This window comes from Zonotrichia albicollis, chromosome 2 (genome assembly GCF_047830755.1).
Source record: "Zonotrichia albicollis isolate bZonAlb1 chromosome 2, bZonAlb1.hap1, whole genome shotgun sequence".
Lineage (NCBI taxonomy): Eukaryota > Metazoa > Chordata > Aves > Passeriformes > Passerellidae > Zonotrichia > Zonotrichia albicollis.
The window spans coordinates 88,411,243-88,430,447 of NC_133820.1; the positions used below are offsets into that span (position 1 = coordinate 88,411,243).

At 39.0% G+C, this 19,205-nt stretch overlaps 1 protein-coding gene and 1 non-coding gene across 3 annotated transcripts; both read right to left on the reverse strand.

Annotated features, from left to right (window-relative positions):
- Positions 1-572: 572 nt before the first annotated feature.
- TRNAF-GAA (transfer RNA phenylalanine (anticodon GAA)) lies at positions 573-645 on the reverse strand. The gene has a single exon. It is a non-coding gene; the product is annotated as a tRNA-Phe (tRNA).
- Positions 646-5,107: 4,462 nt separating this feature from the next.
- Positions 5,108-19,168, reverse strand: TGDS (TDP-glucose 4,6-dehydratase). Of its 2 annotated transcripts, none has more exons than XM_005487484.4 (12): positions 18,772-19,158; positions 17,269-17,335; positions 16,810-16,878; positions 15,160-15,250; positions 14,068-14,210; positions 12,487-12,585; positions 11,587-11,646; positions 9,718-9,761; positions 9,282-9,447; positions 8,678-8,736; positions 6,636-6,733; positions 5,108-6,263 (listed from the first exon to the last, which is right to left on the reverse strand). In XM_005487484.4, the coding sequence occupies exons 1-12, from the start codon at positions 18,846-18,848 to the stop codon at positions 6,163-6,165; spliced, it is 1,074 nt and encodes a 357-aa protein (XP_005487541.2). In that variant the 5' UTR covers positions 18,849-19,158; the 3' UTR covers positions 5,108-6,162. The 2 variants fall into 2 exon arrangements, 1 of the variants encoding a protein (XP_005487541.2); XR_012579098.1 differs by having other exon boundaries at positions 6,212-6,263; positions 6,636-7,900; positions 18,772-19,168.
- Positions 19,169-19,205: the final 37 nt, after the last annotated feature.

Consider the following 19,205-nt stretch of genomic DNA (forward strand, 5'->3'; position numbering starts at 1 on the left):
AAAGAGTTACGGACAGTCCGGGTACCTCATTCGGGTAAAATACGCTCGAAAAAGGACACACATTAACATACAATATGCAGATTTCACACTTTTTGTGAAGTAAAATAGTTTCAGCCATCCATTGAGCGTAGAGGAACAGCGAGGTCCAGGAAGTTTTGAGATGCGCTACAGATTTTGGCAAGAAGCAACCTCTGATCGTTCTGTCCCCGTCCCAGCCCCTTCGAGCCGCTCTTTCCCCCTCGGTCCCTTCCCTCCCGCTCGCCCCGCTCCTCACGCAGTTTCACTTTCTCTCCTCCCGTCCCTGCGGCACTGAGAAGGGCAGAGAGGGAGAGGGAATGAAGCTCCCTGCTCTCATTTCTTCCACCCTAAATAAAAAGCTTAAACTAAGAGGAGCTGAAAGGGGATACGGGAAGGCAGGGCACTGCCTTCCGATGCTGTAGGAACGAGCCCAGCAGGGCAATTCCCAGGCGCTGCCCAAGCCCCGGGGCGCTCGGAGCCCCGGGCCGGGCCGGCAGCAGGATCTGCCAGCTCGCCCCCTGCCGGGAATGCGAGGAAAGGGAGGAAAAAGGTTCTGCCGAAACCCGGGATCGAACCAGGGACCTTTAGATCTTCAGTCTAACGCTCTCCCAACTGAGCTATTTCGGCCGCCGTGTTGCCCCTTTTGCTGTGAGATACGACTAATCTGTCCCTATACACCCGTCGCCCGCTGGCTCAGTTTATCGTCTAAATCGAATGGTTGCAATTAGCCACAAAGGAGTCAATGACGGGTCCCCGCAAACAAAATTATGCCGTCAGCCAAAGACAAATCAGCAGTAACACAAAATTGTGCATATACAGACATCTATGCACAACACACCAACACACACGTTAGAATGAAGGTGTTTTGGCAGTGGCTCCGTGGATCATTGCAGGAGGTAACAGGAACTAGAACATTATGTAGGACTCAGGAGCATTAAATTGGCAGCATTTTACTTTCAGTTTTCAGGGATTTTATTTTAAAGCCTGACAAAATGTGTGCAGAGATGATGATGTCACAAAAAGACGTGAACAGGAAGGGCACCTACACCTTCTTGTATCTACTGGAGAAGCTCCCTGTGTCCACATAAATCACAAATCCTAACTAAGTAGTGTAAGAATAAAAAATAGTTTACATTCACGTTGTGGATTAGGCATTGATTTCAACAGGCAACTGGTAGCACACTCCTGTGGCTACAGGGAAAAGGTGGAGGATGCATCAGAGTGCCCACGTTTAGTGCCTGTGGTGGGCACTGACATCTCAAGTTTGAGCTGATTTGCACAGCCCATGGTCTACGAAAAGCCACCTGTGAGAGCATCTCCTACTCACACTTCCTGCACACTGTGAGGGGAAAGAGGCTGCTTTGCAAAATTGTCCACTGCTGCTCCCTCCTGTTAGTAAAAAACACCAAAACTCTCTTCTGTAGTACTAGAGGGATTTAACAAACCCCTCCTTTTTCAAGGGGGGAAGAAGCAGCCTCAGCCCAAGCCAGCCATGTGAATATTTGCCCCCTGTTCCCTTTTATTTTCAAAGTGTATTTTTCCTCACATTGTCCCACATTTGTGGGTTCTTCAGGAGCTAATACGTTTCCAGGAGTCAAATACCTGTTTTCAGAAGGACTGAGCCAGCAGTTTAGTGACTGAAAACAAAACCTCTTCACAGAAAAAAATCAGTTAGGGAGAGGTTAAAAAAATCCACCCACACTTGTGCTTAAGAGGTGTGTGAACAACATACTGATACAAAATCTTATGATTTTCCATTGCCACTGGCAATGATTGTTTTGCAGAGAAACGATGAACATAATCCCTTAACAAGAATGTCTCCTACTGATGCAGCTAACACAATCTGTGATCTCTGGTGCAGATAAACTCCAAATGTGTCACGGCATGCAGAGAAGTCAAAACACTATTGACTTAAGAGTTTTCATACATTACCACAACAATCAGAGCTACTAGGCAGTAATGAGTTATTCTGATTCTTATTTTTAGAAATCTCTGTTTTGCCAGGTGAAATGGAAGTGACAATGGGAATAAAACAAAAAACTAAAGGTAGTGCAAAACAAAAATAAATAAAAGAGAAGGACAATTCAGACTCAGACATAGCATATTTAATAAGAGTCAGCTTTTCCCCTAACAGAATTTGGTGAGGGGTTTTGTATTAAAAGTTCCTCCTTGTGTAGAAAGATATTTGCAGTTTGTGCCTGTCTAATGAGCATAAGAACACACTTTCAGCAAAATGGAGCATTCTGAGTCAAAAAAAACCCCACAAACCAACAAAAAACCCCCACATTTTTCACCCACAGTCTTTCTCCTACATCAAAGAAAGTAGAGGGTGGACAAACCAAAGGTATTTACTAGTCCATCATCTTAGGAGAGTGTAAACAAGCCTAAACCACAGCTGACACCTCTTAATGCAAGCAGCACACAAATTTAAGCAAGTGCTGAGGTCAGACCAGGGAAAGCCTTGGAGAAAGTAAAAGCTCTCTTTGTTGCATAAAGTGGAGCTGATACACACACACCACAAATGCCCCACAGGCCACAGCTGGCAGGGTGAGCTGTGGCTGCCCCATCCCTGGCAGCGCTCAAGGCCAGGTTGGACAGGGCTCTGTGTCCCTGCACATGGCAGGGGGCTTGAACTAGGTGATCATTTAGGTCCTTTCCTGGCTGAATCACTCTGATTCTGTGAGTGCAGACAGCCCTGCCTCAGCTGCCCACTTCAGTGTCTTCCTGTTGTATTTTCTCAGACCCCCGTGGCAGGAAGGAATGATAAATCTGACTCCATGTTCTCAGAAGGCTAATTTATTATTTTATTATACTATTATACTATATATATAATTTGTATCATTATATATTATACTAAAGAATACTATACTAAACTATACTAAAGAATACAGAAAGGATGCAGACAGAAGGCTAGAAAGATGAATCTCGTAACTCTCCAGAGTCTGGCACAGCTTGGCCCCAATTGGCCAATGAGTGAAAACACACCAGAAACCACCTGTTGGTAAACAATCTCCAAACATATTCCAAAGCGGCAAAACACAGCAGAAGCAAATCTGATAATTATTGTTTTCATTTTTCTCTGAGGGTTCTTAGCTTCCCAGGAGCAAGATCCTGGGCAAAGAGATTTTTCCAGAAAATATGACAGTGATATCTTCCAAATCCTTTCACTTGCTGCTGGGCAAGGGATGCACTGAATGGCAGCTGTGGCACACCAAGACAGTGAGGTGCAATCTTGGTTTTCCCCAATGCACAAGGGATTTCAGGAGCTGCTTCCCAAAGATCTGATCCAATTCAGAACACTAATCCCAAAAAGAGATGCAAACCACCCAAGTTCCTGATAGAACATGAATCCATACCTCTGCCTAAGTCCAGCCCTTCTCCCTTAGAAAGTTTTAGCAGTTAAGTGACATACACATTTACTCCATTTTTCTTACTGGTGTAGCCTCACTTTGCTCTGACACAAGCCTTGAAAAAGTAGACTGAAAGGTTACAGTGTTCACAGTACTTTACATCACTACCTCTGCCTTCTGCAGAAATGCTTCCCTGCAAAATCAGTGAGAAACAAAACCTGAAAGCATCACACTTCTCCACACTGACAGTTCACTAGTTGATCCTTTGTCCTTTTCTTCCTACAGAAGACAGAAGGCTAATGGCAAAATAAGCTGTTTTCTACAACAGAAAATACTTTTCCTTGTGAAAGAAATGCTCCTACCAGATCACTCAGCTGCAAAGAAAATCTGCTGTACATCAAAGTAGCTCAAAGCAAAAACCTCATACATTTCTTAAATACATAAATTTCAATATTTTAAAATGTGCATTTATTTATATATATACAAGTAATAACACTAAGATAAAAGTCTCAAACACTTGGATAAATTAAATCTTCAAAAACATTTAAATAAACTAGAACAGCCATCACTAAAAAATTAATAGAACCTATTGAAAATCCACCCCAGGTAATACAACTTCTTTGGATAGTCATACAAATATCAATGCTTGCATCTTCAGCATCTATACATTAAGAACAACTTTCAAAAGTTCTGTTCAATAAACTAATCACTCCCTACTGCTTTCTTCTGTGTATTTCTGATAACACTGTTTTTAGTGTTCCAAGACACTGTAGCTATTTTCAAAGGTTTAAAATATTTTTAAGGTTTATACATGTTTAAAATTGTAAGATTTTAGTTATCTGTAATCTCTACTCTTAATAACAGAGTACTGGCAACACAGCCAGTATTCCAGTATAAGGAGATGTGAAAGAATCTTATTTTCATACAACCCACTCAAAGCAGCTGTCACAGCAATGACAAATACAGCTAAGACAGATCTTTCCAGCACTTTAGCTATTTCTGGTACTGACTTGTACAAAATACAGAACAGTAAGATGGATATTGTAAGGAAGGATGCACTTTGTAAGGAAACAGGAAAAGCACAAAAATTAAGGAAATCTTTGAATTTAGTCAGCAATGCGCATTTGACAACGACATTTCAGTGATTCATCCATAGAAACACATGTGGTAAGCCAAGTATGCAACAGATCGTTACATATGAAATCCTGTAACTTCTATCTGTCCCAAATGGAAGCTTTTACTTCCAAATCAAGCATCAGTAACTGCCACACAATTCTACTATCATTATCCCACTGTGTCACAGAAAACTCTCCTTCAAAAACAGGCCCCTAGACTCTAAAACCCATACTTGGCACTGCAGTAAGCCTAGAAACTTCCTGGTTAGCCTTCTTTTATTAGAGTGACTCTTGCCAGCCACAAGTGGCACTTTACCAACAGCACCATGCACCACAAGATGTGTGATGAAGTTGGGAACACTTGTGTTTCAGGAGCTATCTCCCAGTTTCTGAGGCCCTTTAGGAGTCACAGCTTTTTCTGAGTTCCCACAGCATCCCAGTCCTGTGCCACTTGCAGCTCTGCCCAGGGGCCACACATGATCAGGGCAGGGACTGGCCAATTACAGAAGCTGAAGTGACAAAACCAAGAACTGTGGTCCTTTTTATGTTTGCCAGATCACCTCAAAGACAAAAAAGTGAAGATAATTTTTTCAGGATACAGGAAGAGCTAAGAAATTATTTAAAAAAAAAAAACCCACCATGTACTTTTATAGCATGCTCTTCTTAATTAAGAGAAACCAGTCACACCATAATATTTATTATTAAATCAACTGTGAACAAGATTCCTTGACAGATTTCTAGAATTACAGAGTTTTTTTCCAACTTTTCTATTAAAACTCAAATACTGTTTTATCTTTCAAATGTTTATTATAGAAAAAATGATGATACACTGCATTGATTAAGGTCTGCCAACCCACAATTCACAGAAAATGAAGAGTTTTAAAAAATTTCCTCCATAAGTAGCCTTCATATCACAGGAGATAAGATCATTGGAATGTTAACTGTATTCCAGTATTTCAAGTTTGTTACAATTACAACTAAGAAAAAGGAGTTAACATGTAATAGACAGTAATACAGTCAAAGGAGTACAAAGTTTAAGGAAATACTTCTACTTCTCGACATCATTCCCCCCTTGTTCCCCTTAAAAGGGGCATTTAAAGTTATAGTGTAGGTAAGTGTAATCAGTCAACTACAAAAGCTAAAAGTGCACCAGCAGAGAAATGGACGGAACCATACAGGTGCTGTGTCCAGCTTTTGTCAATTTATAGTCTCCAAAAAATAGGTAATTTCTCCCTTTGATTAAAAATAAAACCCAATTCTTCGAAGTGACAAAAATTATATATATTACACTGTAAAAACAAACTAATACAGATGAATAATTCCAGTACTAAAACAAATTTAACTCCAAGTCTCAAAAGCTGCAATCACAGTTAATTATTCTTAATAAGGCAGATTTTACTTCAGTACATTAATTTATAACATTATAAATATTCTTCACTCCATACAGTTTTTTAAAATCAATACTTTGTGAGAATAGAGTATTGCACCGAAAGCTGAAACTAAGAGGTTCAACCTATAAAGTGCTGAAACCATTCCAAAGCTGTGCCACACTGTGGTTCTTTACTCATCATGGTTCATGTATCTTGAATACATTAAGAGCGCAGTGTGGCCACTTGATTGCAGGCTTTGAAGAAAAGACCATATGAGGTAGAAGAAACTCCTTCAGGTTCTGTGCCAGGCTATGGACCACTGAGCTGGGCAAATGGGTCTGTCACAGGAAAGGGCTCCAAAGCTTTCTCTGAGTTTTTCCAGTTGTGGAAATTGTCTCTGTACCATTCAACTAATATGGGAAGAATGTTGATGAGTCAAGCTGACCACAGATAACAGGGAAATCCAAATATTCCATAGATACACGACCAACAACATGCTAATTGTTCTTTATGGAAGACTTTAGCCCACAATATTATAAAAAATCTAGTTTAAACTTTTTAAGTTCTTTATGCAAGACTTATTCTAGCACTAAAAAGTGATTATCTTTTTTCTTTTATGTCATGCAAATTCACTATTTAGAAAGCAGCCAATTTTATGTAAAATTCAAGTGTTACATTCAATCTCTTGAGCTTCTCATTAATTAAGCTATATATCCATTTCCCCTTTTTCCCTCTCCCTCCTCCCATCACTCCTACATCAGTGTAAAAGTCATCAGTCTTACTTGTTTTCATTATTCCTTCTTTCCAAGGCACTTTGGGTCTCCAGCCTAAATTGTGCATTTTTTCTGAACTCATTGGGTATCTGAGGTCATTTGTAGGCCTGATGAAATATAAAATGCACACAGAAAACAATCTGATGCTTCCTTAATGAGACATGCAGTACCTCACACTGTCCTCCAAGGAATATTAGACATGCTTCAATTTTGAAAATTCCCACCAACATAAACAGGTTGCATTGCCTTCAAAAAATACGTGGCAGCTGAGTGCAGCTACAACAACACAATTCAGTTTGTACAGTCAACTACTTGAAATTGACTAGAATAAATATTAATTAGTATTTTACTGGCACAAAAATGAACACAAAAATCACTGCCAACGCATTTGTGCAAATCAGTGCATTTGCAACACAGAGCCAGCATTTTCTAATATTAGCATTCACGTTTTTTTATCCTGAAAACCCAGAAATTTACACATACTTCAGATTTAAAACACACAGGCTTCCAAAGGGGCATCATTACAGTGGCTCATTAACTACATCAACTTAGTAATACTGAATATGTAGAGTCCCAAGCTGCAAGATTCAACACAGAAAGATATATCTGACATTTAAGCATGGCAGAAATTTTCACTTCCACAGTCTGGCAGATAGGTAGCCCAGTCTAGCATCCTGCACTACTGGCACTGGCATATTGAATAGTCAAGGTACATGTGCAGGCACAAACCAAGCACTTATCACTGTTACTGTAACATGCTAATCTGAAGCAGAAGCAGAATTAATTTTTCCATAGCAAGTAACCCCCATGACCTTTAAGCTATTCATTATAGAATTATATAGTCATAAATTAGGTATATTAACAATATTTGATAAGACCTCCACACTCCTGAAACACATACTCCTATGTGGTTAGTTTTCCCAAGCCCATTTACATTTAAACATAAGCAGACAAGGCTCAATACACACGAAGGAATATCTCAAAGTGAAATACACTGAGAACTCCTAAACACTCACATCATGTGAGCCAAAGGCAATTTGATCAAAGTCCTGTAATACATTGAGATAGGATTCTGAAGAGCTGAAGAACAGTTTCCTTTTAAAAACAAAAGCTAGCACATTTTTAAAGACACTTCAGTTACCATGATAACAATCTAAATGTGATCAGAAAGTGAGAATTCTAAAGGCCATAATACTTAACTGCTATCAGCAGACACATCATTTCTAATCACTCTGGAGAGAGTGATATCTAAAGTAAGCAGAGATTCATTGTTGCTGCAGAAAAGAAATGGATATAAAAGAGCAGAGCCAAACCAAGCCTGAAATTAAGGACAGAAACACACAGCAAAAGCATATTTATAAAAGCTACCCATTTTTCCACTGCCCTAACTTTGGTACCTTAGAGCTTTACATCTACTTTTGAGATAGCAGCTTCAGCTTAAGATAGAAATCTAAAGTTAACAACACTCCACAGGCACATATCTCTGCCTGTGGAGACTGAGTCTTACTACAAAGTACATCTAAGTCTGAATTAGTCACATTCATGCCAAAATACTAAAGCTAGGCAACAGACGATGGGATTGATCTCACTCAGTGATGCCAAATAAAAAGTACACTGAATAAACTGTCCAAGCTACTGTGAAGGAAAGGTTTAGTTGCTCTCTAAAACTTTTCCTCTTCCCAGAGCAGACTTCAGTAATGACAAGTATGAGAATGTTTGAAGACAGATTAGCATTACATGCCCCCCTTCAAGACATTCATTCTGACCTACAGAACCAAACAATAAATGAAAGTCCTGTTTTCTATACAGAACCCTGATCATAGATATCAAATCCACTAGCAAAAAAATAAAAAAGAAGAAAAAAAAGAAAAAAAAAAGAGAAAAAAAACTTAGGGAAAGCTCAAAACAGCTCTTACTCCCACAAAAGTGTTCCCTCCTTTAAAGCAGAAACACTTCCACAAAAAATTTTTTGGTTAAGAGTCTCAGAAAACCTGCAGGACAAAACTACCCTGCATGTGCAGCCCATCCTGCACATCCTCCACATTTCTCACCTGTCTTTGACATAATCCATCCAGTGTTCCATTTCAGACTCTGAACTGGTCTTCTTTATCTGTCAAGAAAAAAAACAAGTATCACTCCCATACATCTTGGGCTATCTAAACATATATTTAAAATCAGGTTTTTTTCTTAACAAACTTAAAACTCATTTAAAACCTCCACCAAACAAAAAAATATAAATCACAAAGAGAAATGGACTTTTGTATACTGAGTCTTCGAACCACCAAAATTACTAAAATTATCTAGAACATCTCCAACCTATCTCCTTCATCCAGAGCACTGCCAGACCATCATAATCAAACTGTTAGATTTTAATAGTGCCACATTCTCAGACTAAAATTAAAACAGTCAGCATGGAAAAAAATGGTAATCATGATGCCAGTCAGGATAAGTGACACAGCAGCCCAGCACAGGATAGCCCATACTGCAAACTTACACAGTCCAGCTGCCACAGAAAAGGTAGCACATCATTCTGCTGCAAGGATCTTCCAACAGCCACCACAAGTCTAAGCTCCTTTAGAGCTACAGAAGGTCTGTGCAATTACTTATATGAGCAATGAAAACCAGTAAAGAAAAGCATCAGAACTCTTTACTCACTAAATGAATTAGCTCCTTAGCAAGCTGGGCAATGGACATCTCAAAGTTAGTTCCAATGTTATAAATTTCACCTGGTTTCCCCTCCTTCAGGACAGTAAGGAATGCTTCTACTACATCAGTTGCATAAAGGAAATTCCTTCTCTGAAGTCCAGAACCATGAATACAGCTTAAGACAAGAAAAAGACAAAAAAAGTATTTTAGTTCTCAAATAGACACATTCAATTTACTGGACTGTTTTTAGCAGTTTTGCTGTTAGATAGGTGCCTGAAGGTACCTTAAGTAGCTGACATGCAAACAATCCTTTACTTTAAGGAAATCCTGCTATTAAGTGATTCAGAACTTTGTTATGTAATTATCATTTTACAAACAAGCACATATTTATAACTGCAATTACAGTTTTATAGGAGAAATGCTACCAAAAATGTGAGTTACCTACCATTTTCTGTTCTGCTGCAACAAAGATATAAACTTTGGAATAACCTAAGGAATTGAACAACAACAAAAAAAAATTACTCCACTATTTTAGAAGCTGTTATTCTACAAAGAATAAGGAACTTCAATGGTTATGAAGCATTAAGTATTTTAATAAGATCCTTTAAATACTTCTAAGTTTTATTAAATAGAGTGAAAGAATATATCAAGCCTAGAAACTGCAAGGATTTTGGTTTGTAAGAGTACAAGCCTTTACTATATTGTAAGCTTTATCTTTCTGGTTGTTACAAATGTAACAGTTTGTCAAAAATAAAAGAAGTTTCCATTACTTTTGCACATGGCAGTGAATCACAATCTAACTAGAGATAATATTATCAACAGTTCAGAACAAGGTTTAAACGTCCAACAAATTGTCGTAATTCTAGAAACAAAAAGTTGTAAAAGTAGTTAAATTTGGAAGAGAATCAACAGAGAATTTTAAGATTACACTGACAAACACAGATCAAGTGACAGTGTGCTCACTGCACAAAGATTTACATTATGTTCATCTAAAAGCTTAGATCCATTCATAATGCCCCAGATACTTCAGAACAGTTATCCCCACTATTTAAGTCCTTAAACTGAAGCCACCAAAAAACTACTCAAATTACTTAAATTTAACTTCCTGCCCTAAAGACAGGAGCAAAATACTAGATAAAAGGTTAATGTAGCCTAGTGCTGTGTTTTTAGCAGTAAGTACAATTTGCTATGCAAAGAAGAATAAATGTAAGTCAAAAGCTAGCAAATACATCCCCTAATATACCCCCAACAATCATGCAACCTGTAGCAAGACACAGATCAATGAAAAATGTACTCTAAAAGCCATTCTTATCCACCTGCAATAATGCATGTGAAAATAAATGTATTTGCAAAAAAAAAAAAAACACAAAAGGTAAAAAGCAATTTAAAAAAAGCTCCATAGAACTGTAAAGCATAGCTGCATTTTCCACCAGTTCCAAACTCCAAAGAGTACTTGTGATGATTACTTTCATTTCAACAGTGTATTTCCATTCACTAACCAAGCAGATTCAGGTATTGACTTAAAAAGGCAACTCCTTCTCACAAATAATTGTTTTAAATAGTCACCTTGCAAGGTCTGTACGAACACAGGCAAAAACAAGTCACTTCACACTACTTCTCACTTTATACATGAATGCTATAGCTTCACCTTACTTATTTTCTGTGCAGCCTGGAACATCCCTTTCTATACCAGATATTGAATTCACAGTTTACTTTTTGAAATGTTTCCCTTAGTTATTGAACACTCACAATTACAAAACATGACGTGAGTTAATGTAATTTGTAGGGGAACTCTGTCAAAATATCCTTTGAAAAATAGAAAAATTACAAATCAAAGTTGCTGTCATAAAATTCATTTAAACTACAAGTCTCTAATTGAAGTTAGACCAAAAAATATGTGTTCAGGGTAAGACACATTAGTGCAAGCTCAAAATATATAATCCCATTAATTATGTTTTTAATAAGATCCTTTAAATACTTCTATTTAAATACTTTAATATATAATACTTTAATTATATATAATTATTTATATTTTTATATATATTAATATATTATTAATTATATTTCTTTTAACATATATAATTTATATTATATATATTATATATATATAATAAATATATATAATTAATATATATATTAATATATATTAAATTAATTATATATAAAAATATATAATACTTTAAATACTTTAAATACTTCTATTTTTCAAAGCACTCTTCCACACACGAAAAAGTGCACATGAGAAAAAAGTAACATCACTGCAACCCTGATTTCTGGTCCAGTGAAGCTCAGAGTAAAGCACAGTTTAACTTACCTTTTCTGGATACTGATGTGGTCCATAAACATTACTGCTCCGTGTGATGACAACTGGGAACTGGAAAGCATTAAACATACACGTGATTACATAAGAAAGCATACACCAGTACAAATCTGTACCTTCTTGCTGATCAATAAACAAACCAACATAGGCACACAAAAATCTGCAAGCCCTTACAAACGTTACTGAATTAAGCTCTCCGTATTTCTGTCAAAGAGGCAAAGGCCTCCAGCCTCCTCAGCCTGTCAGGAGCACCACCAGTGACAAATGTTTGAAATCTCTCTAGCTCTGGAAGCACCGCAGGACATTGCATATGTGTATCTGATTGACTGAAGACTGGCTTGCTCCTGCTTATGCCAATATGTTTCACAGGTCATTAACATCCTGCTCTTGTTCTCTTTATAGCAAAAACATCATACATCAAGAACAGAAGTCTAAGGTATCCAAAATATGGATAAATGTGTTTGCTTAAACAAATCTGACTAGCAGGGATTTTTCTTGTTTTTTTTTTTTGCTTTAACCATAACCCTAGTCTTGATGCAATTTGAATTACGCATGTTCTACTGCTGTGTAATGCTTTTGTATTCCTGCAAGCTTAGCATGGATTTTTAAATTCTTAATGTTCTCTTTGACCATTTTATCAAAGCACATTTTTAGATATTACAGTTCAGATTTAAAAAACAAAACTTAAAAGCATTTGATCTGTCCCCAATGTCTTGCAGTGTATCTTCATAACTTATTGAGGGAGATTCTCTAACACATCCAAACTACAAGACTAACAATAAGGAAAGAGGTGGCACTGTGAGGACTGTACTGGTTTTTCTTTTATACTCTTACATACAAAATACAGACACTAAATTACAGGCTTCAGAGTTTTTGAAGCTTCCATGGACTTACTTGGTACCTTTCCCAGTAAGACTGCACAAAACACTCTGCAGCTGCTTTAGAGGAGGCATAGGGATTGGTTGGACGTTTTGGTGAGGATTCATCAAATTCCTACAATGAAAAGAAAAATTTGCATTGCTCAATTTCTTTTGCCCAGATAAGCCTTAAAGTCACAAAAGAAATAAAAATCCATAAATATCCAAGCATATCAGCCTAACAAAGTCTGCTAACAACAGAAGACCATAACAAAAGACAGTCTATTTCCTGAACATAGGAGACAGACAGAGTACCAGCAGCAATATTTTTATACTTGTAACAGAGTTACCTCACAGCAGCAGGTCCTCAGATTTTTATCTTATTAAATAATTACTGTTGCTAGAGAGGCTTAATATTTTTCAGGTTCGTATTGCCTCAGAGAGCAATTAGGCCACCATTAGCAAATTCACCTTTCAGCCCTAAATAAAAGGGGTCTTTTCTCAAATTTTTGTGTAACTTTATTTCTGTAAAAAAATGTAGAATTGCAACCCAAAAGCTTCCAAAGCAAGGCTTCAACAATTCTGACCAGTTCCAGAACAGGTATCTTCCAGACTATCCTGACACTTTAATCTACTTCTCACTTGAAGAGAGAAAAAAACAAACCCAAAGAAGGAGGATACTAGCCAAGGTGTGATTGGTAACAATCACCTTAACGTGATTAAAACACTCACTGTTCTTGTCCGACCTTTGCCTCTGAAATTAAATGGCCTTCCTCCCCTCAAAAAACACTTTACCAGAACTTCTAGTGTGACTCACAAAGAGAAGAAAAAAAGAGATTAAAGTTCTCTTTTCAATGCCCAGAGACAGAAAAAATTCACTTGAAGGTATCAGCCAAGCCACGGGTCTACACACAAGAAAATATCATTCTTAAGTATCACAAAAGCCTACAGATGGAAGCTGTGTTGAAGGAAATGACAAAGACACTGTGATAATAAGAAAGTGCAAAGAACTCTTCTGATGTACATTAATATTTCCAGGGACTATGGCAAAAGGCTCCTTGATTTTATTTATGCCTTTAAAAAGATGAACATGCATAATTTGTCTTTTTACTGAGCAAAATTATATTTCCTGAATTAAGGTCAGGTATAAATTCTCAAAAATCAAAGATGTGCACATAACAACAAGAAACATCTGAATATTTATTACAGTAATAGGGGAATTATTTTCTATTTGAACTGTCACTGCCTACACCTCTGTTAATATCTTAGCTAGAATATAAAGCAGTTCCCCACCTGTTAAGCTGTGCACATTACTGAAGTCTCATGAATGCTCCAGGACAAAACCTGTACAACACACTCCTCTGATACTATCTCTGAGTAGTGACACCATTCATGACCCAAATCTCACAATAAACACTCAATATAAAACAAGCTAGGAAAAAAAAAAACCCAAAAAAAAAAAAAAACCACGGAAAATTTTGATACTCAGCTTTCTAGAAGCTACCAGTGCTTACTTAAAGTTAAACATTTACAGAGACCAAGGAAAGTTAGACTCAACTTTGTTTTCACTATTAAAAGCAGGTAAACTAGAAAAATCCTCATGTATTTTCAAACTCACCTCATCAGTGCTACCTCCATATACTTCATCTGTACTAACATAGACAAATTTCTCCACATTGGCTTCATGTGCAGCAGCAACCAGCACATTGGTGCCATAAACATTCACGTAGGTGAATTCCAGGGCATGCCAAAATGAAAGATCTACATTAAAAAATACAGACAATTCTGATTAAATTTACAAGACAAGGGCTATAAATTAAATTTAGCAAGACAGGGCTATAGGTTCCACTTGAAGGCTGCAATATAGACCTGTCAGACAGCAAGGTCCTTATTAAATGAAGGCCCCCTCTACACTTACTTGAAGACAAAAATCCTTGTTCTCAACAAGAGGCTGGAATCATGGATTTTTTTCATCTAAAATATCATTGGCTAAGTACAGTAAGAAAAGTGTCATTCAAAGACAGTTGCAAGATGCAGTTATATGGACCAATGACTAATAACTCATCAGCAGCTGCTTTGATTCTCACAACTGTTCCCCTGACCTAATGACTTTGTGCCTAACAAATCTGACAATTTCAAGAAGTATTTTCTTGGAGAATTCTTTGAAGATTTCTTCTCATGATGGATAGAGTATGGTAGCGATTGCTCTTACTAACAGTGATACTGAAAAGCAGCCATCTGAAATATGCACTTTATAATTAATTCTCTCTTTTTAGCATGGAGACAAGATTCCAGTGGGACTTATGCCTAATCCTTCAGGTTTCACACTGTTTCTTCATGTGACATTGGAGGCAATTAAGTAAAAACTTCAGACTATGTACAAAGCCCCTCTCCACTGTCTTTATGACTCCCTCAGTACACTGCCAGCTACACATCAGTCGAGACAGAATTTAAAAAGGTAATGCAGACAAAAAGGTACATTACCATTTATATGCAATGAAAACAAGACAAGAGTTAGATTAAGAACTTTTTAAATCAAGGCTGTGAATCTCTCTGAGTTAAAAAGGACACCAGATGCTCAGTCATGTGATTTGTAGACACAAATTGGAACCTCAATTTATATGAAGGGAAAAGACAAAAGGTATACCGGCACATATTTCAAGCAGGCATAGCCATGGAAAACAATACCAAAACATGCAGCAATGCTCACCTACATGTGTTTGGGCTGCAAAATGAAGCACTATATCTATTTTCTCAGTTTCAAAGAGCTGCTTTATAAAATCAGGTTCACAAATATCCCCCTAAACAGGAAAGAAAAAAAAAAGGCAAATTATTTTTGATAGAAAATAGTCAGCTTCCCTTTATACCAAGTGTAACATAAGAAACCATTACAAAGGGAGCACAGGATACAAACAGCTGAGCTCTGGGCCACTTATCAATGCCATGTCTAAAAAAGGACCATACATAAAATTTCACCAATTCTTCAAAAAATCCTAAATGAAACTTATTTCAGAATTCATATTACTATTAACATTAGAAATAGCCATGTGTCAAAAATACACAGAACAAAAGTACAGGAGCTCCAACACTGAGGCTGAAATTCCAAGTTCCCAGAGCAAGTAAGAATTCCCAGTCTGGCAAGCTGGCAGGGACATCTAGTGGTACTGCAAAAGGAGAAGCAGATTCCCACTAAGGGGGATTAGATTATGTCTTGCAAGGGCTTTGCTGTTTGCTGTTTATTTGGGTGATTTATTTTTTAATTGCCATATTTTTAAGAGACATTATTTTGAACTAAATGGCTAGTTACTGAATTGTTTTTAAATTAAATTCAAGCTTAGTACATGTATGCTGAACAGCAATAGAAATTGTGATTAAAACATATCTTTTATAGAGCTCCTGAGGTAAATTTTCTAAACTTACTGTTCTACTTTCCAAAACAGACTTCCTTTTACAGTTCTAATTATAAGGGTTGCACATCACATATTATCTTTTCCTGCACATTTTCTCCTGTCAGTGTAAACTGCTTGGTTGCATACTGGATGTTAATCTGTGATCAACTGTCCCTAAAAGCCAAAAACAGAAACAAACAACCCAAACCACAAAAAAAAAAACAGAACTGTGAAAAGTTGGAATTATTTATACTGATGTAAGCTTTGTGACAAGAGATTCCTACAGTTGTTCAAAATTAGTATAGCCACATCATTCCTAGTTACTGTTCCCCTGCTTCACACAGGGATCTGCCTGTTTAAAGGATATCTTGTAGAACTCCATGCTCTCCCCAGCAATTAAACGTTAATATCTGCTCAGGTAACAAGGCTTTTACATTGCATTCATACATTTCATATTGCTGGAAACAATCAAAGACCTTATGAAAATAACCAAAAAGCCACTTTGGTCATGTTGAAACTGCACACACATGCATGTCTACATAGAGGCTGTGCCTTTCCTCTCAGGCAACTTTTATCCCAAAAGCCCAGATATAACTCCATACTGAAATAAAGAGGTGGTGCACAAAAACATAAATAGCCATGGGGGTCACCAACAGGTCAGGGCAAGTTCAGCCTCACCTAAATCTAAGGCAAAAGGCAAGTTGACATCTACTACATCTGAGAAAGGTGCTGTTTCAGCAAACTGAGCTATAAGCATTTCTCAGATGTCCTGCAACCTTGGGCAGACCCAAAGACAGAGAGATGAGCATCAGCACCACCTTTTGTAGGCAGGAGGAACCTCAGCACACAAGCCCAAATATTGATCTGAACAATAAATCAAAATCCATCTCCTGTCTGAAGACAAAACTGTGGAAGCAGTACACCAAAAATCTGTAAAAAGTCACGTTTTGTGGAAGGGAAGGTTCTATCACCTGGATAAACTTGTAGTTTTCCTTCCCAGAGACAGTTTCAAGATTCTTCAAGCTTGCACAGTAGTCGAGCTAAAGAGAAATACCACACAACATCAGTGAGTGGGCTTCATGGAAACAAAAAGGCTACTCAAACCCAACCTAACCACTGGAAAGTCTAAGAATAAAGTAAAAACTTATTTTAAAAAAATCTACTTCACAAGCAGATGTGAAGCTTTAAAAGTACAAATCTCCAAAAGATACCCTAACTGCAAAAATTCTTAAACAGATGTTTAGAGCTTGAAAAGTTTTGTTCTTTGTCTGAACACTAGTTGACTTTTTTTTTTGCACAGAAACAAATGGAAAATCAAACAAAAATTAGTAACTAACAATAAGCCATATACATGTAAACATATTATAAACTGCATTATAAATCACTTGAAACAGTTGTCCATATCAAGAAAGAAAAGAAGGTATTATTACCTTATCCAGATTTACAATCAGATAGTTTGGATAGTTTTTCACAAGAGAAACGACTACATGTGAAGCACTGCAGGATAGAAGAAAAACATATTTTACAATTATATACTTGGTTTTAAGGTAATGAAGAGATGACAAATTCCAAATAAATTCAGCAATATCAAAAGTTTTGGGGGAAGAAGAGGATATATTCAAGACAAATGGAAGAAAAATTCAAAGATATTTTAACACATCAACATTATTCTAATATATATTCTATACATTATCCTAATTTTCTATATGTAAGGTTAAGAAACTAAAAATCAGAACAAAAGTTCATCCTATAATGAAAGAAATCAGCACTGCCCACAGTCACATAAAAAACCAAAAAAAAAAAAACTGTTATAGGCTATATTCAGTTGCCACTGTAAAATATTTTTGCAATGTAAAGGTTACATATTAGGTATCAGGGAGAACCAAGCAGTCAACACTCCTAACCCACGACAGTGACTGCCATCACCCACGTCTCTGACACTGCTGCTAGGTGTGACAACCAGGTGGCACTGCCCCTTTGGCACGGTCTTGTGCACATGAAACTCATTCTGAGAGTTCAGGTTAGTTCAGGGTTATTCATACACAGAAATTTAACCCTCTCACAGCTTCCACACACGGAGGGGCTCAAGCTTAATTCGGGCCTGACCCTTCTCTGACTCGAAGTGAGCCCACAGCACTGGGGGTTGATAAGGGAAATAGCAGCTGGCTCGAAGCCATGCCACCTTTAACCCAAAGAATCCATTGGGCTGGAAAAGACCCGAGATCACCGAGTCCAACTTACGACCAAAAACAAGGGTTAACCCCTTGTTAACCAGACCATGGCATTAAGCCCCATGTCCAATCGTTTCCTGAACACCTGCAGGGACAGTGACTCCTGACCACCCTGGGCAGCCCATTCCAATATCTAATCATCTCTTCTATTAATAAATTCTTTCTAGCGTCCGCCCTAAACCTCCGCAGGCGCAGCTCAGACTGTGTCCTCTCGTCCTGTCATTTACTGCCTAGGACGTGAGGCTAAGCTATCTCCAGGGGTTCAACCCCTCTTTCAGGAAGCTGAAGAGACGATAAGGTTGTTTCGCCTGAGGCTCCAGGCAAAACAAGCCCAGCTCCCTCAGCCGCTCCTCACAAGGTTTGCGCTCCAGGACCTTCTCTGCCTTCCTCTGGGCAGCCCCGTCCCGGCCGGGGCCGAGCATGCACTGCCAGCGCCGGGCGGTCCCTCCATCTCCTGGCCGGCCGCAGGGAAGGCGGACGGGGCTTCCAGCTCGCCCCCCGGCATTCACCACCTCCAAACCCAGACACGGGCGAGCCACCAGCGGCCCCTGAGGGAGCGCGGCCCGAGCCAGCGGCACCGAGGAACCGGCCCGGGAAGGACAAAGGGCGGCAGCACCGCGGGACCCCCGCCCGCCACGTCTCGCCCGCGCCCCCGGACAGGAGGCCGGCAGCCCCCCATTCCGGCCCCGCGGGCTCACTCACATGAAGCCGGCGCCGCCCGTCACCAGGACCCGCTTCTCGAACGGCGGCGGCGCCACGGGGCCCGCCCGCCCCGACATCGTCCGCGCTTTACGGCACCGGCCCCTCACTCCCTGTCCCCCACGGCTGCGCGTGAGCGGCACGGGCCCGTGGGCTTCACGGGCAGAGTCGCAGCGCCTGCAAGAGGCTCACTGAAAGATCGCCTTCCTCGCTCCCCGTGCGGCCCCAAGAGCGGAGCTGTCACCGTCTCGGAGGCCACCGACAACGAGGCGGGCGCGGCGTGTGAGAAAAGCCAATATCCGCATTCATATATAAAAGTGCCTCCTCCGCATTCAGCGGCAACCGGTGGCCGTCTCTTTTACGACTCTGGCTCTTTTAACTTACGGCCGGACCTAGCAACGGGACACGTTGCCGCAGGGGCGGGGCCTGGCGCTCGG

What these genes read in the sequence shown, in the direction of transcription:
- TGDS (XM_005487484.4), bottom strand. Translation starts at nt 18,848, where the DNA reads ATGTCGGGGCGGGCGGGCCCCGTGGCGCCGCCGCCGTTCGAGAAGCGG. An exon ending in ACGGGCGGCGCCGGCTTCAT is followed by an intron (nt 17,336 to 18,771) that starts GTGAGTGAGCCC and finishes TCTATCCTGCAG; the next exon opens with TGCTTCACATGTAGTCGTTT. An exon ending in TGATTGTAAATCTGGATAAG is followed by an intron (nt 16,879 to 17,268) that starts GTAATAATACCT and finishes ATTTCTCTTTAG; the next exon opens with CTCGACTACTGTGCAAGCTT.